Consider the following 26,626-nt stretch of genomic DNA (forward strand, 5'->3'; position numbering starts at 1 on the left):
ACTCGCCCCTCAGAGCAAAATTTAAAATTTAAATCCTCGCGGGCTCTGTCCCAGCCCTGGTGGGTGGCTCCGCCCACACGGCTCCCGGCGGGTGGCTCCGCCCACACGGCTCCCGGCGGGTGGCTCCGCCCACACGGCTCCCGGCGGGTGGCTCCGCCCACACGGCTCCCGGCGGGTGGCTCCGCCCACACGGCTCCCGGCGGGTGGCCCCGCCCACACGGCTCCCGGCGGGTGGCTCCGCCCACACGGCTCCCGGCGGGTGGCTCCGCCCACACGGCTCCCGGCGGGTGGCTCCGCCCACACGGCTCCCGGCGGGTGGCTCCGCCCACACGGCTCCCGGCGGGTGGCTCCGCCCACACGGCTCCCGGCGGGTGGCTCCGCCCACACGGCTCCCGGCGGGTGGCTCCGCCCACACGGCTCCCGGCGGGTGGCTCCGCCCACACGGCTCCCGGCGGGTGGCTCCGCCCACACGGCTCCCGGGAGTATAAAAGTCAGGGTCGGCGCAGCGGAAACACCAGTGCCATCCGTGCGTCCGTGGGTGGAGGAGCTCAGGTAAGGGGACGCTTGATGAACGGAATGTCTCGACCTCCAGTCCACAACTGACCAGTCCAGGACAACTGACAGACGGAGTGACCCTTCATCATGGGAGTTAACGTGGACAGGTTCACCCAGCATGAAGAGTGACTGGACAGGCCCACCACCTGGTCACCAGGTCTACCAGGCTGCGGGTATAACATTAACATTCACACACCTCAGATACAAGTGACTGACAGGAAAAAGTTTGACGTCGCCAGAACAAAGAAAGCAAGTGACGACATTGTTCTTGTTGTGTTTGCAACATGAAGGTGAGGGGACACGTGAGGGACACGTGAGGGACTCATAAAAAATAAACCTGAAATAAGGGAAAGAAAATGAGATGCATCAGAGAGAGAAACTGTGTTGAAAACCCAAAGAAAACGGAATATGAGTGCACAGTGAAGAAAACGGGAAGTGTGCGGCCAGTAATACAGCTGACAAGACCCTCCACCAGTGTCAGCTGACAACAAGACAAGACCCTCCACCAGTGTCAGCTGACGACAAGATCATCCACCAGTGTCAGCTGACAACAAGACCCGACCCTCCACCGTGTCAGCCAACGACAAGACAAGACCCTCCACCAGTGTCAGCTGACGACAAGACAGGACCCTCCACCAGTGTTAGCTGACGACAAGACAAGACCCTCCACCAGTGTCAGCTGACGACAAGACAAGACCCTCCACCAGTGTCAGCTGACGACAAGACAAGACCCTCCACCAGTGTCAGCTGAAGACAAGACCCTCCACCAGTGTCAGCTGACGACAAGACAAGACCCTCCACCAGTGTCAGCTGACGACAAGACAAGACCCTCCACCAGTGTCGGCTGACGACAGGACAAGACCCTCCACCAGTGTCGGCTGACGACAGGACAAGACCCTCCACCAGTGTCGGCTGACGACAGGACAAGACCCTCCACCAGTGTCGGCTGACGACAGGACAAGACCCTCCACCAGTGTCGGCTGACGACAGGACAAGACCCTCCACCAGTGTCGGCTGACGACAGGACAAGACCCTCCACCAGTGTCGGCTGACGACAGGACAAGACCCTCCACCAGTGTCGGCTGACGACAGGACAAGACCCTCCACCAGTGTCGGCTGACGACAGGACAAGACCCTCCACCAGTGTCGGCTGACGACAGGACAAGACCCTCCACCAGTGTCGGCTGACGACAGGACAAGACCCTCCACCAGTGTCGGCTGACGACAGGACAAGACCCTCCACCAGTGTCGGCTGACGACAGGACAAGACCCTCCACCAGTGTCGGCTGACGACAGGACAAGACCCTCCACCAGTGTCGGCTGACGACAGGACAAGACCCTCCACCAGTGTCGGCTGACGACAGGACAAGACCCTCCACCAGTGTCGGCTGACGACAGGACAAGACCCTCCACCAGTGTCGGCTGACGACAGGACAAGACCCTCCACCAGTGTCGGCTGACGACAGGACAAGACCCTCCACCAGTGTCGGCTGACGACAGGACAAGACCCTCCACCAGTGTCGGCTGACGACAGGACAAGACCCTCCACCAGTGTCGGCTGACGACAGGACAAGACCCTCCACCAGTGTCGGCTGACGACAGGACAAGACCCTCCACCAGTGTCGGCTGACGACAGGACAAGACCCTCCACCAGTGTCGGCTGACGACAGGACAAACACTAACAAGTACAAGGTGATGGTAATGGGGGCAGGAGCCGGGAGACCAATAGGTCAATATACGGTGAAGGGGAACTACGTCCCCATAACGTTTAGAGAACAAGACCTCTGAGTGGACATTACACCAAACCTAACTCCAGAGGCTCCTGTAAACACAATAACATCAGCCGCATACTCTACCCTGGCATAAGTCAGAACATCCTTCAGAAACTTGAATAAGGAGGCTTTATTTAGTAGGCATCCATCAATCCCGTGGTGTTATGGAGTTATGCCTTTTGTGTGTCTAGTTGGGTGCAGCGTCTGCTGTGGCTGTGAAGTCCAACCTGAGAACAGCAGACCCGACCGCAGCGAGTGCAGATAAATGCCGAAGCGGCTGCGTCCGTCAGTGGTCGAAATTTCCTCTGAAGTCTCTCTTCCTCTGCCTGCCTCTTCTGGTCATCCTCGAATTGCTGGAGTCCCTTCTGCACTTTATATCTCCAGGCAGGTCTGTCCACAGCTGCTGCCTCCCAAGTGTTGATGTCCATGTTCATCTGCTTGAGGTCGCGTTTGCAGACGTCTTTGAAACGCAGCTGAGGTCTTCCGGTGGGCCTCCTTCCTGATGCCAGTTCTCCATACAAGAGGTCCTTCGGTATGCGGCCATCTTCCATGCGTGTGACATGTCCCAACCATCGCATGCGTCTCTGTTTCAGCAGAGTGAACATTGAAGGGACTCCTGTTCTCTCGAGTACAGTGTTGATGGTGACGTGGTCTTTCCACGTGATGTCAAGGATGCGTCTCAGGTTCAGCATGTGAAAGGTATTGAGCCGTCTCTCCTGGCGAGAGTGCAGGGTCCAGGATTCCGAGCCGTAGAGAAGTGTACTCACCACACATGCCATGTAGACTTGTGCCTTGGTGTGCACTGTCAGTTTGACATTTGCCCAAACGCGCTTTGTGAGCCTGGCCAGTGTTGTTGCGGCCTTCCCGATACGCCTGTTGAGCTCAGTGTCCAGGGAAAGGGTGTCTGAGATTGTGGAGCCCAGGTACACAAACTCGTGACCTGCCTCCAGCACATAGTCTGCTATATTTATACAGGGTAGCTCATTGACATCTTGTCCCATCACCTGTGTCTTCTTCAGACCGATTGTCAGGCCGAATGCGGAACAGGCTGCGGCAAAGCGGTTGAGTAGCTGCTGCAGGCCTTCTGCTGTGTGTGTGGTGAGCGCTGCGTCGTCGGCGATGAGGAACTCCCTGAGGATTCCCATCTGTATCTTTGTCTTTGCTCGGAGTCTGGATAGATTATAGAGCTTTCCATCAGATCTTGTATGGAGATAGATGCCTTCTGTGGTTGTTCCAAAGGCATGCTTGACGAGGTTCGTGAAGAAGATGCCAAACAGGGTTGGAGCACGAACACACCCCTGTTTAACACCACTGTTGATGTTGAATGGTTCAGAAGTTGAGCCGTCGTACACGACTGTCCCCTTCATGTCCTTGTGGAACGATTGTATCATGCTGAGTAGGGTGGGTGGACAGCCAATTTTGGCCAAGATCTTGAAGAGTCCGTCCCTACTCACGAGGTCGAAGGCCTTTGTAAGGTCAATGAAGGCAATGTACAAGGCTTTTCTCTGCTCCCTGCACTTTTCTTGAAGCTGTCTCAGGGAGAACACCATGTCAGTGGTCGACTCTCTGCTCGGAAACGACACTGTGACTCAGGGTACACTCTTTCAGCAAGATTCTGGAGCCTGACCAAGACGACCCTGGCGAAGAGTTTGCCAGAGATCTTCCGAGAGACCCGGTGTCATGGTCCTTACATTCCATGTGCCCAGTTTGAGAGCTGGGTGGCTCTGTGTTTGTTTTCCTTTGCCTAGTGTGTGGGTGACGACCCGCTTGTTGGAGTGTGGCCTAAGCCCTACGCACCCAGCGGAGCAGGCGGACCGTGGCGGGACAGCACCTTATTGGCTGGGGGCTGCCCAGCTTGAGGCGGGCGGTAGCTGTCCGATGATTTCTCCCACTGATGGAAGCAACCCTTGGCGCCTCACTCTACGCCAATTAGATCCAGGCCTGTGCCCTCTCCAGGGCACAGGCCTGGGCAGTAATTATGGAGAACCGGCTGTTGCCCATGCAGCAAATCCACCCTGTCCTCGCCACCGATGTGATCCAAGGGAGGGGCAGGCGCCGATACGCTTGGTACCAGTGTCGTCGCAGGACTTGCCAGAATATAGCTGTAAACAGCTGCAGACCGCCTTAGGGAACCCTAGATGGTTTGCCTTCCCAGGTAGACGAGTCCCTTCTGCCCGAAGCAACTGGTTTTAAGGCACCAGAGGCCCGCCTTTGTCCCTCCTCCTATTGGTAGAAGCAGTTCTGCCAGGCCTAGAGGCTAAGCCACACGAGCAGGCCAGGAGCTGGGGGACTTGGTTGTCAAAGGCTATTTGAGATGTACGCCATCAGGAGGATTTTAGATCACTGTATACTGCCTATGTGAGGCCAGTCTTAGAGTATGCTGCCCCATCGTGGAGTCCCCCCTCTTAAAACACATAAAGAAGCTCAAAAAGGTGCAGAGGTTTGCAACGAGACTCGTCCCAGAGCTGCGAGGTGGTTCCTTCAGGCACGAAGACAGATTGAAGGAACTGAACCTGACGACGCTAGAAAGGAGGACGGAGAGGGTGGGGGGGGGGGAACATGATACAGATGTATAAAATACTTAGAGGAATTGAGAAGGTGGAAAGAGAGAAAATGTTTACAATGAGTATTAACATAACAAGGGGGCACGGATGGTAGCTTGAGACTAGATGTGTCATAGAGAGGTTAGAAAGTTTTCTTTAAGTGTTCGGGTAATGAGTACATGGAATGACCTAAAGGAGCAGGTTATAGAGGCTAACTCCATTCATAACTTTAAAAAGCATGCGTGAGAGAGTAATAGGCCAGGAGTCATTGCATTAGACAACCAACGGCTAGAAAAACAGAGTCCACGATCTAGAGTTCGATCTGGCAGGCACAAGTAGGTGAGTACAAGCAAATAAGAGAGCACACATACACACACAATAGGATAACGACAGCAGCGTACTCTACACTGGCAAAAGTTAGAACATCATTCAGAAACCTAAGTAAGGAGGCATTTGGGGCGCTTTACACTACCTACGTGAGGCCAGTCTTAGAGTATGCCGCCTCATCATGGAGTCCCCATCTGAAGAAGCATATAAGGAAACTAGAAAAGGTTCAGAGGCTCGTCCCAAAGTTACGAGGGATGGGATATGAAGAGCGCCAGAAGAAACTGAACATTACGACGCTAGAAAAAAGAAGGGAGAGGGGGGACATGATAGGAACGTATAAAATACTCAGGGGAATTGACAGAGTAGACATAGACGAAATGTTCACACGGAATAGTAACAGAACGAGGGGACATGGGTGGAAGCTGGAAACTCAGATGAGTCAGAGATGTTAGGAAGTTTTATTTTAGCGTGAGAGTAGTGGGAAAATGGAATGCACTTAAGGAGCAGGTTGTGTAAGCAAACTCTATTACTAATTTTAAAACTAGATATGACAGGGAAATAGGACCGGAGTCATTGCTGTAAACAACCGATGACTTGAAAGGCAGGATCCAAGAGTCATTGCTCGATCCTGCAGACACAAATGTTAGTACTTAAATTGTATGACTGTTGGGATATAGCCAATCACAATTGAGTAGGTCCCTGACGTCATTCCCTACAGAGCTGGAAGTGACGACTCTGGAGGCCGGGTCAGTAGTCTCACACGCCCAGAGCAGGGAGGACCTCGGCGGGCCAGATATACAACTTGTCACCTTACTCAGTAAACTGCTGAAGTGTTCTACTGTGTATTTTCTACAATCCGCAAGAACCATACATCCAAGGTAACGAATACAGATTGGTGAGTATACACACACACACACACACACACACACACACACACACACACACACACACACACACACACAAACTGTATTAACAAGACAATTATAATGTGTTGCAGATATCGTTGTTAGAGAAGCAGTGTGGTGAAGCAGGCCATGAAGAGCTCAGTGTTGTGGGTCCTCCTCCTCGCTGCCCAGGTACGCCCAGCCTCCTCCTCTCTTGCTCACTAATATTTTCTTTATGGACAACTAGTACTAATATTCCTGTGTCAGTCCCCCACACAGTTTCAAGCGTAGTTTAGACACATATTAATGGTTGTGGCTGTTAATAAAGAATAATTTCCAAGCGTGGGCCAGTTGGCCTTCGGCAGTTTCGTGCTTCTCAACGTTCTTTTGTTTTGTTCATAAAGGCTCGCGGCAGCTTGCTCGATGGCCTTCACCACCACCATGGTGAACACAGCCACGGGGAACACATCCATGGTGAACACAGTCACGGGGAACACACCCATGGTGAACACAGTCACGCAGGAGAACATAATCATGGCCACCACAGCCATGGAGAAGAACAAGTTCCTGTAGACCATAACAGAATCAGAGAACCGGTATATGGAGAACGTATTCGCAGTGAAGAACAAGGTCGGACTGCGGACAATAACAGAGAAGAACATCATAACAACCGGAGCCACACCACCATAAAAAAGGTGAGATGATAATGCAGTTCTTTTAAGTATACCACCTCCAGGTGTATAATCCATGCCCTCTAGGTGACACTACACTCTCCAGATGTATAATCCATGCCCTCTAGGTGACACTACACTCTCCAGATGTATAATCCATGCCCTCTAGGTGACACTACACTCTCCAGATGTATAATCCATGCCCTCTAGGTGACACTACACTCTCCAGATGTATAATCCATGCCCTCTAGGTGACACTACACTCTCCAGATGTATAATCCGTGCCCTCTAGGTGACAATACACTCTCCAGATGTATAATCCATGCCCTCTAGGTGACACTACACTCTCCAGATGTATAATCCGTGCCCTCTAGGTGACACTACACTCTCCAGATGTATAATCCATGCCCTCTATGTGACACTACACTCTCCAGATGTATAATCCATGCCCTCTAGGTGACACTACACTCTCCAGATGTATAATCCATGCCCTCTAGGTGACACTACACTCTCCAGATGTATAATCCATGCCCTCTGTGACACTACACTCTCCAGATGTATAATCCATGCCCTCTATGTGACACTACACTCTCCAGATGTATAATCCATGCCCTCTATGTGACACTACACTCTCCAGATGTATAATCCATGCCCTCTAGGTGACACTACACTCTCCAGATGTATAATCCATGCCCTCTAGGTGACACTACACTCTCCAGATGTATAATCCATGCCCTCTGTGACACTACACTCTCCAGATGTATAATCCATGCCCTCTATGTGACACTACACTCTCCAGATGTATAATCCATGCCCTCTAGGTGACACTACACTCTCCAGATGTATAATCCATGCCCTCTAGGTGACAATACACTCTCCAGATGTATAATCCATACCCTCTAGGTGACAATACACTCTCCAGATGTATAATCCATGCCCTCTAGGTGACAATACACTCTCCAGATGTATAATCCATGCTTGTTACTGTGCCATATCATTCACAAGGCATCATAGGTCTTGGTTAAGTAAGGAATCTGAGGATAGGTAAATAATTAACAAAACTTTGTCCATTGAGAAGGTCATTAACCTTCCTTTACTGATCTCTCTTGACCACAGCAGGAACGCCTGGTCACCGCCGTCGCCTCTGACCTCAGCGGCTTCCTTGACCTCCCGCCAGCTGACTCGGATTCATCTGCTGACCAACTCCAGAACTTTGACCCTTTGACCTTTGACCCGCCAGCAACTGAGGTCAACCAGCAGTTCGACCTTTCAACGAGCACCTTCAACCAGGGCTTTGACCACCCAGCCACTGAGGTCAACCTACAACGTGACCTTCCAGTGAACGAATTTAACCAGGGCTTTAACCAAACAATAAATGAGGTCAATCAGCAGTTTGAATCGTCATCAAACCAGTTGAATCAGGGCTTTGACCATCCTGTGCAAGACGTCAGCCAAGGCTTTGACCATCCTGTGCAAGACGTCAGCCAAGGCTTTGACCATCCTGTGCAAGACGTCAGCCAAGGCTTTGACCATCCTGTACAAGACGTCAGCCAAGGCTTTGACCATCCTGTACAAGACGTCAGCCAAGGCTTTGACCATCCTGTGCAAGACGTCAGCCAAGGCTTTGACCATCCTGTGCAAGACGTCAGCCAAGGCTTTGACCATCCTGTGCAAGACGTCAGCCAAGGCTTTGACCATCCTGTGCAAGACGTCAGCCAAGGCTTTGACCATCCTGTGCAAGACGTCAGCCAAGGCTTTGACCATCCTGTACAAGACGTCAGCCAAGGCTTTGACCATCCTGTGCAAGACGTCAGCCAAGGCTTTGACCATCCTGTACAAGACGTCAGCCAAGGCTTTGATCAAAGAGTTAATGAAGACAATTATGCGTTTGACGTTAGAGCAAAAGACATTAACCAGCAGCTTGACCTCTCCAGTGACGCTCCAGCACCACTGACCTCTGACCCAGCTCAGGCCCGCACTAACTACCCCACACAGACCAGTGAACCACTGACCTCTGACCCAGCTCAGGCCCGCACTAACTACCCCACACAGACCAGTGAACCACTGACCTCTGACTCAGCTCAGGCCCGCACTAACTACCCCACACAGACCAGTGAACCACTGACCTCTGACCCAGCTCTGGCCCGCACTAACTACCCCACACAGACCCGTGAACCACTGACCTCTGACCCAGCTCTGGCCCGCACTAACTACCCCACACAGACCCGTGAACCACTGACCTCTGACCCAGCTCTGGCCCGCACTAACTACCCCACACAGACCAGTGAACCACTGACCTCTAACCCAGCTCAGGCCCGCACTAACTACCCCACACAGACCCGTGAACCACTGACCTCTGACCCAGCTCTGGCCCGCACTAACTACCCCACACAGACCCGTGAACCACTGACCTCTGACCCAGCTCTGGCCCGCACTAACTACCCCACACAGACCCGTGAACCACTGACCTCTGACCCAGCTCTGGCCCGCACTAACTACCCCACACAGACCAGTGAACCACTGACCTCTGACCCAGCTCTGGCCCGCACTAACTACCCCACACAGACCCGTGAACCACTGACCTCTGACCCAGCTCTGGCCCGCACTAACTACCCCACACAGACCCGTGAACCACTGACCTCTGACCCAGCTCTGGCCCGCACTAACTACCCCACACAGACCAGTGAACCACTGACCTCTGACCCAGCTCAGGCCCGCACTAACTACCCCACACAGACCAGTGAACCTCTGACCTCTGACCCAGCTCTGGCCCGCACTAACTACCCCACGCAGACCAGTGAACCACTGACCTCTGACCCAGCGCAGGCCCGCACTAACTACCCCAAACAGACCAGTGAACCACTGACCTCTGACCCAGCGCAGGCCCGCACTAACTACCCCAAACAGACCAGTGAACCACTGACCTCTGACCCAGCTCAGGCCCGCACTAACTACCCCACACAGACCAGTGCTAACGACTCCGTGCGGGCCAGAACCAATGGTTCCGTTCAGACCTTTGTGTACGACCCCGCGCAAGCCCTGATTGAGGACGACCCCACACGCAGCCAAGTGAACAATCCTGCACAGGAACCTGCCTACGACCCAACACAGGCTCTTGCGAACGACTTCACGCGCGCCCGTGCTAATGACCCAACCACGACCCTCGTGACGACCCCAGCCAGTGACCCCACAAGGACCCCAGCCAGTGACCCCACAAGGACCCCAGCCAGTGACCCCAGGAAGAGCTCTGCCAGACCTGAGGATGCCGCCAGGGCTGACGGAGTTGTCACTCAGGAACAAGAGTCAGCAGGAGGCGGGGCCAAGGAGCTGAAACCTGCGGTGAGTGAGGGAGGGAGGGAGGGAGGGGGAGGAATGCGGCACACCAGGGGGGGGGACTAAGACAGGGGGGCCCACATAACTGTGTGTGTGTAGCATTATGTGCTACCAGACTGTTGTGTATAGCTTTATGTATGATCAGACTGTTGAGTATAGCATTATGTATGACCCACTTGGGTCAATTCGGCATAGGAAGGATGAATGAGAACGGACAACGTCTGCTAGAACTCTGCTGCCTTCATGGTCTTTGTGTCACCAACACGTTCTTCTGCACAAAGCCTCAACACCGAGTATCTTGGAGACACCCCAGATCCAAGCACTGGCACCAGCTTGACCTGATTCTTACCAGGCGTGCAAGTCTACCCAGCGTCAAGATTACGCGTAGCTACCAGAGTGCTGTCTGTGACACCGACCTCTCCCTGGTATGTAGCAGGGTCAAGATGCAACCAAAGAAGATTCATCACTCGAAAAAGGCGGGCAGACCTCGCATCGACACCACCAAGACCCGCAACCAGGACAAGGTGGAAGATTTTGCACGCGTGCTCGAGGAAGCTCTCCCTGGCCCAGCCGGCGTCACTGCCTGTAAAGGATGGGAGCACTTCAGAGACGCTGTGTTCAACGCTGCCATTTCCACCTTTGTCAAGAAGACCAGCAGGTCGGTAGACTGGTTCGAGGCTCACTCGGAAGAATTGACACTTGTCATCGAAGAGAAGAGAAACGCCTTGGCAGCCTACAAAGCCTACCCAAGTCAGCGCAACTTACAGATCCTTCGGGCCGTCCGCTGCAAAGTGCAGCAGAGCGCCAGGCGATGTGCCAACAACTATTGGCTCCAGCTCTGCTCCCAGATACAGACTGCAGCGGATACAGGCAATGTAAGGGGAATGTGTGACGTCATCAAGCAGGCCCTCGGCCCAATCCAGAGGAAGACCGCTCCTCTGAAATCTGCCACTGGCGAGGTGATTCAGGACCAGACACTGCAGCTGAAGCGCTGGGTCGAGCACTACTCTGAGCTATACGCCAGGGACAATGTGGTCACCGAAGACGCCCTGAGCGCCATTGAGTGTCTGCCTGTGTTAATGGAGCTCGACAGCGAACCGACCCTGGAAGAACTCAGCGATGCCCTAGACTCCCTTGCTTCTGGTAAAGCTCCTAGCAAAGATGGCATTCCTGCTGAGACCTTGAAGTGCTGCAGAGGTAGCCTGCTCATGGAGCTGCACGAAATTCTCTGCCTCTGCTGGGAAGAAGGAGAGGTGCCACAGGACATGAGGGATGCCAACATCGTCACGCTGTATAAGAATAAAGGTGACAGGGGCGACTGCAACAACTACCGTGGAATCTCCCTCCTCAGTATTGTCGGAAAGCTGTTTGCTCGAGTCGCATTGAAGAGGCTCCAAGTACTTGCAGAGAGTCTATCCAGAATCACAATGCGGATTCAGAGCTGGCAGGTCCACCATCAACATGGTCTTTTCCCTCAGACAACTGCAGGAGAAATGCAGGGAACAGAAGCAGCCACTCTTCGTAGCCTTCATAGATCTGACGAAGGCCTTCGACCTCGTCAGCAGGGATGGCCTGTTCAAGATCCTCCCCAAGATCGGATGCCCACCCAGGCTCCTCAGCATCATCAGATCTTTCCATGAGAACATGAGGGGCACCGTGGTCTTTGATGGCCTAACATCAGGCGCCTTTGACATCCGAAGTGGAGTAAAGCAGGGCTGCGTACTGGCTCCAACCCTATTCGGGATTTTCTTCGCAGTTATGCTGCGGCCTTCGGATCTGTCACGGAGGGCATTTACCTCCGGACCAGGTCGGATGGGAAGCTCTTTAACCTCGCCAGGCTGAGAGCCAAGACGAAGGTTCGCCTGAGGTGTCTGCGCGACTTCCTTTTTGCCGACGACGCAGCAGTCACTGCTCACTCAACCGAAGACCTCCAAAGGCTCATGACCCGCTTCAGTGAGGCCTCTCAGGCTTTTGGACTCATTATCAGTCTGAAGAAAACACAAGTCATGGGACAAGGAGTGGACTCCCCACCTGACATCGGCATCTCCAATTACAAACTGGAAGTCGTTCACGACTTCGTGTACCTGGGCTCCACAATCTCTGACTCCCTCTCTCTTGATACGGAGCTAAACAAACGCATCGGTAAGGCATCTACTACCATGTCCAGACTGACAAAGAGAGTGTGGGCCAACAATAGGCTAACTGAGTATACTAAGATTCAGGTTTACAGATCCTGTGTCCTGAGCACTCTCCTATATGGCAGTGAGTCTTGGACACTCCGCGCCCGTCAGGAAAGACAGCTGAATGCCTACCACATGCGCTGCCTTCGACACATCTTGGACATCACCTGGCAGGACAAGGTGACAAACAACGCTGCCTCCGACACATCTTGGACATCACCTGGCAGGACAAGGTGACAAACAACAACGTCTTGGGGAGAGCAAGAATCACCAGCATGTACACAATACTGAAGCAGAGACGAATGCGCTGGCTCGGGCACGTTATGGGCGACGGCAGAATCCCCAAGGATCTCCTGTACGGAGAGCTGAGGCAGGGAAAGCGTCCAACAGGCAAGCTCCAGCTACGGTACAAAGACGTATGCAAGAGGGACCTGAAAGCCATGAACGTCGATCTTGCTATATGGGAGGCACTGGCTGCAGACCGTTCAGCCTGGAGGCAGTCTGTTCAGTCTCTCCAAGTTCCAGGAGTCACTTGCCAAGGAATCGGAGGCAAAGAGACAGAGGAGGAAAGCCGGTAGCCAGGAAGACAGACCAGAATGTGTGTATAGCAGTGTGTATGACCAGACTGTTGTGTATGACAGTGTGTATGACTAGACTGTTGTGTATAGCAGTGTGTATGACTAGACTGTTGTGTATAGCAGTGTGTATGAGCAGACTGTTGTGTATGACAGTGTGTAATACTAGACTGTTGTGTATAGCAGTGTGTATGACCAGACTGTTGTGTATAGCAGTGTGTATGACCAGACAGTTGTGTATAGCAGTGTGTATGACCAGGCTGTTGTGTATAGCAGTGTGTGTATGAGCAGACTGTTGTGTATAGCAGTGTGTAATACACAAGGTATACCCCTCCACAGGCCGGGGGCTCGACCAGGGGCTCGAGCGACTACCCGCAGTACTCCATGGTGCCGAGGACGACCTTCTCCTGTAGCGACCATCAGCATGGCGGCTACTACGCCGACCCCGAGGCTCAGTGTCAGGTTGGTGACCCTGCTGCTTCCCTCTCCCTGCCACACCATCCACCCACAGCTTTACAACCACGTTTCAGGCCTTAATGACCCTCCAGAGGCTGGTAGGGTTTAATAACCCTCCAGAGGATGATAGACCAATCTATCTTCCTGTGGTTGAAGTCTCCCATGATTAGTAGTCCAGATCCGTTCTGCTGGTGACGGAAGCTGCTCTCTCTATTATATTAATGGTGGCCATGTTGTTTCTATCATATTCCTGTCTGAATTTTCTGTCACTTGGTGGGGAGTTATAGATGACTACTGCTATAGTTATTCTCCTCCAATTGCTATGAAACCAGTTTTGTAGTCACCGAAACCTTCACAGCCCTGGATAACCATCTCCTCAAAACTCCAGCATTTTTTTACCACCAGAGATACATCACCTCCTCATCTTCCTTCTCTCTATTTCCTTACATCATAGTAATCCTGTGGAATCACTGCATTTATGGTTTTTCGTTAGCTTTGTTTCTGTGAGTGCTATTATGTCTGGGTTTTCTTCTAGTGCCCATTCTCCAAGTTCACTTGCTTTAATTGTAATCCCATCTATGTTAGTGTACATTGCCTTGAGACTCACTTTCTTCTGTACATTGTGTGTACTCACCTAATTGTACTTGCGGGGGTTAAGCTCTGGCTCTTTGGTCCCGCCTCTCAACTGTCAATCAACAGGTGTACAGATTCCTGAGCCTTTTGGGCTCTATCATATCTACACTTGAAACTGTATATGGAGTCAGCCTCCACCACATCACTGCCTAATGCATTCCATTTGTCAACCACTCTGACACTAAAAAAGTTCTTTCTAATATCTCTGTGGCTCATTTGGGCACTCAGTTTCCACCTGTGTTCCCTAGTGCGTGTGCCCCTTGTGTTTAACAGCCTGTCTTTATCAACCCTGTCGATTCCCTTGAGAATCTTGAATGTGGTGATCATGTCCCCCCTAACTCTTCTGTCTTCCAACGAAGTGAGGTTTAATTCCCGTAGTCTCTCCTCGTAGCTCATACCTCTCAGCTCGGGTACTAGTCTGGTGGCAAACCTTTGAACCTTTTCCAGTTTAGTCTTATCCTTGACTAGATATGGACTCCATGCTGGGGCTGCATACTCCAGGATTGGTCTGACATATGTGGTATATAATGTTCTGAAAGATTCCTTACACAAGTTTCTAAAGGCCGTTCTTATGTTAGCCAACCTGGCATATGCTGCTGATGTTATCCTCTTGATATGAGCTTCAGGGGACAGGTCTGGCGTGATATCAACCCCCAGGTCTTTCTCTCTCTCTCTGACTCTTGAAGTATTTCATCTCCAAAATGATACCTTGTATCTGGTCTCCTGCTTCCTACCCCTATCTTCATTACACTACATTTGCTTGGGTTAAACTCTAACAGCCATTTGTTCGACCATTCCTGCAGCTTGTCCAGGTCTTCTTGAAGCCTCAAGCTGTCCTCCTCTGTCTTAATCCTTCTCATAATTTTGGCGTCGTCAGCAAACATTGAGAGGAATGAGTCTATACCCTCTGGGAGATCATTTACGTATATCAGTAACAGGATAGGTCCAAGTACAGAGCCCTGTGGGACTCCACTGGTGACTTCACGCCATTCTGAGGTCTCACCCCTCACCGTAACTCTCTGCTTCCTATTGCTTAGGTACTCCCTTATCCACTGGAGCGCCCTTCCAGTTACTCCTGCCTGTTTCTCCAGCTTATGCATTAATCTTTTATGGGGTACTGTGTCATAGGCTTTCCGACAGTTCAAAAAAATGCAGTCCGCCCATCCTTCTCTTTCTTGCTTAATCTTTGTCACCTGATCGTAGAATTCTATCAATCCTGTGAGGCAAGATTTACCCTCCCTGAACCCATGTTGATGGGTTGTCACGAAGTCTCTTCTCTCCAGATGTGTTACCAGGTTTTTTCTCACGATCTTCTCCATCACCTTGCATGGTATACAAGTCAAGGACACTGGCCTGTAGTTCAGTGACTCTTGCGTGTCGCCCTTTTTGTATATTGGTACTACATTAGCAGTCTTCCATATTTCTGGTAGGTCTCGCGTTTCCAGTGACCTACTATACACTATGGAGAGTGGCAAGCAAAGTGCTCCTGCACACTCTTTCAACACCCATGGTGAGATTCCATCCGGCCCAACAGCTTTTCTCACGTCCAGCTCCAATAGGTGCTTCTTGACCTCATCTCTTGTAATTTCGAACCTATCCAAGGTCGCCTGGTTTGCTGCCACCTCTTCTAGCGGCGTGACTTCTCCCTGTTCTATTGTAAAGACCTCCTGAAACTGTGTTTACTAGTTGTGTTTTTGCGGGGGTTGAGCTTTGCTCTTTCGGCCCGCCTCTCAACTGTCAATCAACTGTTTACTAACTACTTTTTATTTTATTTTATTTTATTTTTTTTTTTCCCACACCACATGTGAGTGTGTGTTGTGTGAGTGTGTTGTGTGTGGTGTGTGAGTGTGTGGTGTGTGGTGTGTGTGTTGTGTGTGGTGTGTGTGTGAGTGTGTGTTGTGTGGTGTGTGAGTGTGTGTGGTGTGTGAGTGAGTGTGTGTTGTGTGGTGTGTGAGTGAGTGTGTGTTGTGTGGTGTGTGAGTGAGTGTGTGTTGTGTGGAGTGTGTGTGTGTTGTGTGGTGTGTGTGTGTGTTGTGTGGTGTGTGAGTGTGTGTGTTGTGTGATGTGTATCAGTGATCGTCTATCTGTGTTTCAGGTGTTCCACGTGTGCCTGAACGGTGGGAAGATGGGGTCGTTCCTGTGCCCCAACGGGACGCTCTTCAACCAGAACTACTTCGTCTGTGACTGGTGGTTCAACGTCGACTGTGCAAGCGCCGCCAACAAGTACGACCTCAACGCGGCCATTGGGGTCGTCCCTCCACGCAACTAGTGACCCTTCACCATGTGTAATGGTCGTCCGGGTGATCTTGGCTGGATACCGACGTTGTAACGCTTCAGTAATCCGTTAAAGAACACTGAAGTTCCCCATCAAAAATATTATAAAGAAAATGGATATGGTGAAGAAGGGGGACTAAAGAGGACGGAGTTCCGTCCACAAGCTGGTCTTGACATTTCTATAAATAAATAATATTTACTTCTGGGCATAAACAATGTCGACAATATTATGTTTGTCTTGTGTGTGGTTGCATATAATTGCGTTCATGTATGCATCCGTGTGTGTTTGTGTATGTATTCACCGTCCGTGTGTGTTTGTGTATGTATTCACCGTCCGTGTGTGTTTGTGTATGTATTCATCGTCCGTGTGTGTCTGTGCATTCTGTATTCTCTTCCTGTGCCATAGACCCAATGGCGACGTGTTGACGTAATGGGTCGTGACGTCATATGTGGCAACCAATAACCCTTCACGACGATAAACGTGACGTCATCAACAACCAATAGCGTAACGAACCAACAGTTCATGACGTAATTTTCTCGGTTGCATCATGTTCTATGTAGCCTAAAGTGCAATGTATGTTGGTAGTACATGTGACGTCATGTTGCTGGTTGACCAATAGTGCCTTCTTCGTGGTAAGATATGTGACGTCAAGTTGCTGGTTGACCAATAGTGGCCGTCTCAATGATAATACACGTGACGTCATGTACCTGGTCGACCAATAACAGCCTTCCCAGAGGTGAGACGTGACGTCATGTACCTGGTCGACCAATAACAGCCTTCCCAGAGGTGAGACGTGACGTCATGTACCAGGTCGACCAATAACAGCCTTCCCAGAGGTAAGACGTGACATCATGTACCTGGTCGACCAATAACAGCCTTCCCAGAGGTGAGACGTGACGTCATGTACCTGGTCGACCAATAACAGCCTTCCCTGAGGAGAGACGTGACGTCATGTACCTGGTCGACCAATAACAGCCTTCCCAGAGGAGAGACGTGACGTCATGTACCTGGTCGACCAATAACAGTGTGTCTGTGTTTCGTGTGAATCTGTGTTAATATTTTATTCTGGTAATAAAATGTGTTTATATAAAAGTTTGTGTTGTTAATCCTTATTGAAGAGTGTTAGTGGAGGTGTTTGTTGTAGTTAGTGTGTTTGTTGTTGTTAGTGTGTTGTAGTTAGTGTGTTTGTTGTAGTTAGTGTGTTTGTTGTTGTTAGTGTGTTGTAGTTAGTGTGTTTGTTGTTGTTAGTGGTAGTATTGTGTGGAGGGTGAAGTACTCACCTAGTTGTGTTAGCGGGGGTTGAGCTCTGGCTTTTTGGTCCCACCTCTAAACCGTCAATCAACAGGTGTACAGGTTCCTGAGCCTATTGGGCTCTATCATATCTACATTATTAACTGTGTATGGAGTCAGCCTCCACCACATCACTTCCTAAAGCATTCCATTTATTAACTACTCCCACACTGAAAAAATTCTTTCTAACGTCTCTGTGGCTCATTTGGGCACTCAGTTTCCACCTGTGTCCCCTTGTTCGTGTCCCACCCGTGCTGAAGAGTTTCTTTGTCCACCCTGACAATTCCCCTGATAATTTTGTAGGTGGTTATCATGTCTCCCCTTACTCTTCTGTCTTCCAGGGATGTGAGGTTCAGCTCCTTTAGCCTTTCCTCGTAGCTCAAACTTCTCAGTTCCGGGACCAGTCTGGTGGCATACTGCTGACTCTTCTCTAACTTTGTCTTTTGTTTAACTAGGTATGGACTCCAGGCTGGAGCTGCATACTCCAGGATTGGTCTGACATAAGTGGTATACAGGGTCCTGAACGATTCCTTACACAAGTTTCTAAAGGCAGTTCTTATATTGGCCAGTCTAGCATATGCCGCTGATGATATTCTTTTGATGTGGGCCTCTGGGGACAGGTTCGGCGTGATATCGACCCCCAGATTTTTCTCTCTATTTGACTCTTGCGAGATTTCACCTCCCAGATGGTACCTTGTGTTCAGCCTTCTGCTCCCTTAGCCTAATTTCATTACTTTACACTTTCCTGAGTTGAACTTTAGTAGCCATTTTCTAGACCATTCCTTCAGTTTGTCCAGGTTATTCGTATCTGTAGTCTGTCTATCTTCATCTGTTTTGATTCTTCTCATAATTTTTGCATCATCAGCAAACATTGAGAGGAATGAGTCTATACCCTCCGGAAGATCGTTCACATATATTTGAAACAGGATGGGTCCAGGTACTGAGCCCTGTGGGACTCCGCTGGTGACATCTCGCCACTCTGAGGTCTCCTTCCTCACAGTCACTCGATGTTTCCTATTGCTTAGATACTCCCTTATCCACTGGAACACCTTACCTTTTACTCCTGCCTGCTGCTCCAACTTTTGTAACAGTCTTTTATGGGGTACTGTGTCAAAGGCTTTCTGACAGTCCAAGAAAATGCAGTCTGCCCACCCTTCTCTTTCCTGCCTAATTTGTGTTGCTTGGTCATAGAATTCTATTAGGCCTGTGAGGCACGATTTACCATCTCTGAACCCATGTTGGTGGTGCGTTACAAAGCTGTTTCCCTCCAGATGCTCTACGAGCCTTTTCTTCACGATCTTCTCCATCACCTTGCATGGTGTACAAGTTAGGGAAACTGGTCTGTAGTTCAGTGTCTCTTGCCTGTCACCCTTTTTGTAAATTGAGACTACATTAGCTGTCTTCCAACTTTCTGGTAAGTCTCCTGTTTCCAGTGACCTGTTATACACCATAGAGAGTGGCACACTTAGTGCTTCTGCATCTTCCTTTAGTAGCCATGGTGAGATTCTGTCTTGCTCAACAGCCTTTGACACATTCAGCTCCAACAGATTCCTTTTGACCTGAAAAAGGAATCTTGGAGGTAAATTTACCTCACCAGTAAATTTACTGGTGAGGTAAATTTCCTCCAAGGTTGTTCGGTTTGCCGCCTCCTCGTTAAGTGCAGGGACCTCTCCCTGTTCTATTGTGAAGACCTCCTGGAATCTCTTGTTGAGTTCTTCACACACCTCTTTGTCGTTCTCTGTGTATCTGTTCTCGCCTTTCGCAGCTTCATCACTTGTTCCTTCACTGCTGTTTTCCTCCTGATGTGGCTGTGGAGCAGCTTTGGTTGGGTCTTGGCTTTACTCGCGATGTCATTTTCGTACTGTCTCTCTGCTTCTCTTCTCACTCTGAGGTACTCATTCCTGGCCCTCCGGTATCTCTCCCTGCTCTCTGGTCTTCTGTTATTCCTGTAGTTTCTCCATGTTCTTTTACTCAGTTGCTTCGCTACCTTACATTCCTGGTGGAACCAGGGGGTTTTTCTGTTGTTTTTCGCTTGTCTCCTTTTGGACCGGGATAAACCTGTCTCAAGGCTTCCTGACATTTCTCGGTGACATAATCCATCATATCCAGCACGGATATGATGGATGGATGTGTAATTTTTTTTTTTTTTACCTAAGTGTAGTTACAGGATGAGAGCTGTGCTCGTGGTGTCCCGTCTTCCCAACACTCTGTCATATAACGCTTTCAAACTACTGACGGTCTTGGCCTCCACCACCTTCTCACCTAACTTGTTCCAACCGTCTACCACTCTGTTTGCGAAAGTGAATTTTCATATATTTCTTCGGCATCTGTGTTTAGCTAGTTTATATTTATGACCTCTTGTTCTTAAAGTTCCAAGTCTCAGGAAATCTTCCCTATCGATTTTATCAATTCCTGTTACTATTTTGTATGTAGTGATCATATCACCTCTTTTTCTTCTGTCTACTAGTTTTGGCATATTTAATGCCTCTAACCTCTCCTCGTAGCTCTTGCCCTTCAGTCCTGGGAGCCACTTAGTAGCATGTCTTTGCACCTTTTCCAGTTTTTTGATGTGCTTCTTAAGATATGGGCACCACACAACTGCTGCATATTCTAGCTTTGGCTTAACAAAAGTCGTGAACAATTTCACACACACACACACACACACACACACACACACACACACACACACACGTGTGTGTGTGTGTGTGTACTCACCTAGTTGTACTCACCTAGTTGTGTTTGCGGGGGTTGAGCTCTGGCTCTTTGGTCCCGCCTCTCAACCGTCAATCAACAGGTGTACAGGTTCCTGAGCCTATTGGGCTCTATCATATCTACACTTGAAACTGTGTATGGAGTCAGCCTCCACCACATCACTTCCTAATGCATTCCATTTGTCAACCACTCTGACACTAAAAAAGTTCTTTCTAATATCTCTCTGGCTCATTTGGGCACTCAGTTTCCACCTGTGTCCCCTTGTGCGTGTGCCCCTTGTGTTAAATAGCCTGTCTTTATCTACCCTGTCGATTCCCTTAAGAATCTTGAATGTGGTGATCATGTCCCCCCTAACTCTTCTGTCTTCCAACGAATTGAGGTTTAATTCCCGTAGTCTTTCCTCGTAGCTCATACCTCTCGGCTCGGGTACTAGTCTGGTGGCAAATCTTTGAACCTTTTCCAGTTTAGTCTTATGCTTGACTAGATATGGACTCCATGCTGGAGCCGCATACTCCAGGATTGGTCTGACATATGTGGTATATAATGTTCTGAAGCATTCCTTGCACAAGTTTCTAAAGGCCGTTCTTATGTTAGCCAACCTGGCATATGCTGCTGATGTTATCCTCTTGATATGAGCTTCAGGGGACAGGTCTAGCGTGATATCAACCCCCAGGTCTTTCTCTCTCTCTGACTCTTGAAGTATTTCATCTCCCAAATGATACCTTGTATCTGGTCTCCTGCTTCCTACCCCTATCTTCATTGCATTACATTTGCTTGGGTTAAACTCTAACAGCCATTTGTTCGACCATTCCTGCAGCTTGTCCAGGTCTTCTTGAAGTCTTAAGCTGTCCTCCTCTGTCTTAATCCGTCTCATAATTTTGGCGTCGTCAGCAAACATTGAGAGGAATGAGTCTATACCCTCTGGGAGATCATTTACGTATATCAGAAACAGGATAGGTCCGAGTACAGAGCCCTGTGGGACTCCACTGGTGACTTCACGCCAATCTGAGGTCTCACCCCTCACTGTAACTCTCTGCTTCCTATTGCTTAGGTACTCCCTTATCCACTGGAGCACCTTACCAGCTACACCTGCCTGTCTCTCCAGCTTGTGTACCAGCCTCTTATGCGGTACTGTGTCAAAGGCTTTCCGACAATCCAAGAAAATGCAGTCCGCCAAGCCCTCTCTTTCTTGCTTAATCTTTGTCACCTGGTCGTAGAATTCTATTAAGCCAGTCAGGAAAGATTTACCCTCCCTGAACCCATGTTGGCGATTTGTCACGAAGTTCCTTCTCTCCAGATGTGTTACCAGGTTTTTTTTCACGATCTTCTCCATCACCTTGCATGGTATACAAGTCAAGGACACTGGCCTGTAGTTCAGTGCCTCTTGCCTGTCGCCCTTTTTGTATATTGGGACCACATTCGCCGTCTTCCATATTTCTGGTAGGTCTCCCGTCTCCAGTGACTTACTATACACTATGGAGAGTGGCAGGCAAAGTGCCTCTGCACACTCTTTCAGTATCCATGGTGAGATCCCATCTGGACCAACAGCCTTTCTAACATCCAGATCCAGCAGGTGTCTCTTGACCTCCTCTCTTGTAATTTTGAACCCTTCCAAGGCTGCCTGGTTTACCTCCCTTTCTCCTAGCACAGTGACCTCACCTTGTTCTATTGTGAAGACCTCATGGAACCTCTTGTTGAGTTCTTCACACACCTCTTTGTCATTCTCTGTATACCTGTCCTCGACTGTTCTAAGATTCAATACTTGTTCTTTCACTGTTTTCCTTCTGATGTGACTGTGGAGTAGCTTTGGTTCGGTCTTGGCTTTGTTTGCTATATCATTTTCAAAACTTTTCTCTGCTTCTCTTCTCACCCTGACGTACTCATTCCTGGCTCTCTGGTATCTCTCTCTGCTTTCTGGTGTTCTGTTATTCCGGAAGGTCCTCCACGCCCTTTTGTTCAGTTTCTTCGCTTCCATACATGCCCTATTATACCATGGATTCTTCTGTTGCTTCTCGGATGTCTCCCTTTGGGCCGGGATGAACCTGTTTACTGCCACCTGACACTTTTGGGTAACATAGTCCATCATACCCTGTACAGACTTATCTCTGAGGTCTGTGTCCCAAAGTATTTCACTTAGGAAACTTCTCATCTGTTCATAATTCCCCTTTCGGTATGCCAGCCATTTGATTCCTAGTTCTTTTTTGGGGGAGATAATTCCTAGCTCTACCAGGTACTAGGTACTCAAAGTTCAATACACTGTGGTCACTCATTCCCAAGGGCGCTTCCATCTTAACTTCCCTTATATCCCACTCATTTAGGGTAAATATCAAATCAAGCATTGCTGGTTCATCTTCTCCTCTCATTCTTGTTGGTTCCTTGATGTGCTGGCTTAGAAAGTTTCTTGTTGCCACGTCCAGCAGCTTAGCTCTCCATGTTTCTGGTCCTCCATGCGGGTCTCTGTTCTCCCAATCTATCTTCCCATGGTTGAAATCTCCCATAATTAGTAGTCCAGATCCATTCCTGCTAGCAACAGAAGCTGCTCTCTCTATTATGTTAATGGTGGCCATGTTGTTTCTATCATATTCCTGTCTGGGTCTTCTGTCATTTGGTGGTGGATTATATATGACTACGACTATAATTTTTTTTCCCTCCCGTTGTTATTGTACCTGTTATGTAGTCACTGAAACCTTCACATCCCTGAACAACCATCTCCTCAAAATCCCAGCCTTGTCTTACCAGCAGAGCTACACCACCCCCACCTCTTCCTTCCCTCTCTTTCCTTATAACATAATAGTCCTGTGGGAACACTGCATTTGTTATCGTTTTCGTTAGCTTTGTTTCTGTGAGGGCTATTATGTCTGGGTTTTCTTCTAGTGCCCATTCTCCAAGTTCACTTGTTTTATTTATAATCCCATCTATGTTTGTGTACATTGCCTTGAAGCTCACTTTCTTCTGTCCCTTCTCAAATCGCCTCCTTGGTGAGTGTTCTGCTGGTGGGGGAGGCTGTTCCATGGGTGTGAGGACCTGTGAGGTGGATAACAGGGTCTCAGAGGATACTGGGATGAGGGGCGGGGGATCTAGTGAAGGGGAAGGGACAGGGAGGGTATGGGGTGAGAGGGGAGGGAGGACTCGGCGGGAGGAGGGGAGGGGTAGAAGGGTGGGGATTGGAGATTTGGCTGAACATTTGAGTGGGGGCAGGGAGGGTTAGGGGTAAGGGGGGTTACTATGCAGAGGAGGGAGGCGGGGTTGTCCTCCCTTCTGGTGTTACTGGGTAGCTGGTTGTGGGTTCCCCCCTCGCCTCTGGGGGTGTTGTGTTGGGAGCTGTGACTTCCTGGTTTTCCCCTCTTGCCCTGCGCCTCTTCCTTGCTTCTGTCGCCACGGCTCTCTCCTCCCTTGTCATGTCTCTCTGGAGGAATACATTTATTAATTTTCCCACGTTTTTCAGGGAGCTCTTCCTTGATAGGATCTTCTCCTTTGTGCTCTCGTTTGCAAACACTATATTTATCATTCGGTCTCGGTCTTTGTTGTACCAACCTAGCCTGAAAACCTTCTCAATGCTATGCTCAGCCCCTTCCATGTCTAGTGCCTTCAGTACTTCATTCACTGCTGCTTTGTCCTTGTCATTCCGCTCTGTCCTATTAGAGCCTTCGTGCTCTTTAATACCCACAGCAACCACTGATCTGTTCCTTTCCAGCAGTTGGCTAGTGGAGCGTGCCGCCTCCTGTGAGGTGGGTGCTTTCATGGCCACCTCCATCACTGCAGTCATTACTTCAGAATTATTTTTTTTTAGCATTTCTGCAAATGTTGCTTTTATTGTGGCATTCTCATCCAAAAAACTATTACCACCTTCTCCCTGGATGATTTTCTGAGTCTCAGCCTCGATACCATTCTCTTTGAGGGCTCTAATCTCCTCATTTGCTGCTGTCAGCTCTCTTTTCAGGTGTGTGTGTGTGTGTGTGAGCGTGCGTGCGTGCGTCACGGGGAAGGGGTGATGGGGAGGGAGACTGACAAGGGTACACAGTAAACAAGACCTCAACAAGTGTCGTACATTATAACTGTCTATTAACGTGCTGGTAATGGTCCATTACGATAAGTTGAGGGAAGTTGCCAACGGCGGAACAACGCAACCACAGGTAATGGCTGTTTGCTCACATTAATGTGCTCACCTAGATGTGCACGTTGAGTCCGATCTCAGCTCCTGGGCCCCGGCAGCTTCGCTTCATGGAACTGACGATACTGACAGTCACATGTTAAACTAATTCCTGAGGTCTCTGTGATTTGTTGTGAGCACAATCACTCACTCCCCCTAGGAACACTCTCACCCCCCTAGGAACACTCTCACCCCCCTAGGAACACTCTCACCCCCCTAGGAACACTCTCACCCCCCTAGGAACACTCTCACCCCCAAGGAACACTCTCACCCCCTAGGAACACTCTCACCCCCCCTAGGAACACTCTCACCCCCCCTAGGAACACTCTCACCCCCCTAGGAACACTCTCACCCCCCCTAGGAACACTCTCACCCCCCCTAGGAACACTCTCACCTCCCCTAGGAACACTCTCACCCCCCCCTAGGAACACTCTCACTCCCCCTAGGAACACTCTCACCCCCCCTAGGAACACTCTCACTCCCCCTAGGAACACTCTCACCCCCCCCTAGGAACACTCTCACTCCCCCTAGGAACACTCTCACCCCCCCTAGGAACACTCTCACCCCCCTAGGAACACTCTCACTCCCCCTAGGAACACTCTCACCCCCCCTAGGAACACTCTCACTCCCCCTAGGAACACTCTCACTCCCCCTAGGAACACTCTCACCCCCCTAGGAACACTCTCACCCCCCCTAGGAACACTCTCACCCCCCCCTAGGAACACTCACCCCCCTAGGAACACTCACCCCCCTAGGAACACTCACCCCCCTAGGAACACTCACCCCCCTAGGAACACTCACCCCCCTAGGAACACTCACCCCCCTAGGAACACTCTCACCCCCCTAGGAACACTCTCACCCCCCTAGGAACACTCTCACCCCCCTAGGAACACTCTCACCCCCCCTAGGAACACTCTCACCCCCCCTAGGAACACTCTCACCCCCCCTAGGAACACTCTCACCCCCCTAGGAACACTCTCACCCCCCTAGGAACACTCTCACCCCCCTAGGAACACTCTCACCCCCCTAGGAACACTCTCACCCCCCTAGGAACACTCTCACCCCCCTAGGAACACTCTCACCCCCCTAGGAACACTCTCACCCCCCTAGGAACACTCTCACCCCCCTAGGAACACTCTCACCCCCCTAGGAACACTCTCACCCCCCTAGGAACACTCTCACCCCCCTAGGAACACTCTCACCCCCCTAGGAACACTCTCACCCCCCCAAGGTTTCATATAGCATCTGATATCATGGTTGTTGTATTGAGTGCATATTCTATAGCATTATTCCTTGTAATGATCCTCATATAATGCTTCAGTGAATCATTGTATAACCCTGAGATGTTTTCCTAACTGTACGTATTAACCCTTGTTCATTATTGTCTATTGTTATTATTGTGTTATTCTGATCTGCTTTTGTGTCAAAAATTCTTGCAACGTTCCTGTAAACTTTGTTTTTTTCTTTTTCAATGTTACTGTATTTATTCTACTTAAAACCATTTATACTTGTAAAGCTGTAAAGTACCTGTAAACATTTTGTTGAGAATTTTACTGTTAATTATCTACAAATGATCAGTTTAAGGACTTGCTTTAAGGTCAGTTTCAGGACTTGCTATAAGGTCAGTTTAAGGACTTGCTTTAAGGTCAGTTTAAGGACTTGCTTTAAGGTCAATTTAAGGACTTGCTTTAAGGTCAGTTTAAGGACTTGCTTTAAGGTCAGTTTAAGGACTTGCTATAAGGTCAGTTTAAGGACTTGCTTTAAGGTCAGTTTAAGGACTTGCTTTAAGGTCAGTTTAAGGACTTGCTTTAAGGTCAGTTTAAGGACTTGCTTTAAGGTCAGTTTAAGGACTTGCTTTAAGGTCAGTTTAAGGACTTGCTTTAAGGTCAGATTAAGGACTTGCTTTAAGGTCAGTTTAAGGACTTGCTTTAAGGTCAGTTTAAGGACTTGCTTTAAGGTCAGTTTAAGGACTTGCTTTAAGGTCAGTTTAAGGACTTGCTTTAAGGTCAGTTTAAGGACTTGCTTTAAGGTCAGTTTAAGGACTTGTTTTAAGGTCAGATTAAGGACTTGCTATAAGGTCAGTTTAAGGACTTGCTATAAGGTCAGTTTAAGGACTTGCTATAAGGTCAGTTTAAGGACTTGCTATAAGGTCAGTTTAAGGACTTGCTTTAAGGTCAGTTTAAGGACTTGCTATAAGGTCAGTTTAAGGACTTGCTATAAGGTCAGTTTAAGGACTTGCTTTAAGGTCAGTTTAAGGACTTGCTTTAAGG

The 26,626-nt window shown here is 49.7% G+C and overlaps 1 protein-coding gene across 4 annotated transcripts; it reads left to right on the forward strand.

Annotated features, from left to right (window-relative positions):
- Positions 1-517: 517 nt before the first annotated feature.
- LOC123764936 (mucin-17-like) lies at positions 518-17,296 on the forward strand. Of its 4 annotated transcripts, none has more exons than XM_069338768.1 (7): positions 518-552; positions 6,195-6,273; positions 6,486-6,536; positions 6,567-6,776; positions 7,869-10,091; positions 13,180-13,302; positions 16,025-17,296. In XM_069338768.1, the coding sequence occupies exons 2-7, from the start codon at positions 6,232-6,234 to the stop codon at positions 16,196-16,198; spliced, it is 2,823 nt and encodes a 940-aa protein (XP_069194869.1). In that variant the 5' UTR covers positions 518-552; positions 6,195-6,231; the 3' UTR covers positions 16,199-17,296. The 4 variants fall into 4 exon arrangements, with proteins under 4 accessions (XP_069194869.1, XP_045609093.2, XP_045609104.2 ...); XM_045753148.2 differs by adding an exon at positions 5,916-6,075 and having other exon boundaries at positions 520-552; positions 6,486-6,776; XM_045753137.2 differs by having other exon boundaries at positions 6,486-6,776.
- Positions 17,297-26,626: the final 9,330 nt, after the last annotated feature.

Source organism: Procambarus clarkii, chromosome 5, assembly GCF_040958095.1.
Source record: "Procambarus clarkii isolate CNS0578487 chromosome 5, FALCON_Pclarkii_2.0, whole genome shotgun sequence".
NCBI classification, from domain to species: domain Eukaryota; kingdom Metazoa; phylum Arthropoda; class Malacostraca; order Decapoda; family Cambaridae; genus Procambarus; species Procambarus clarkii.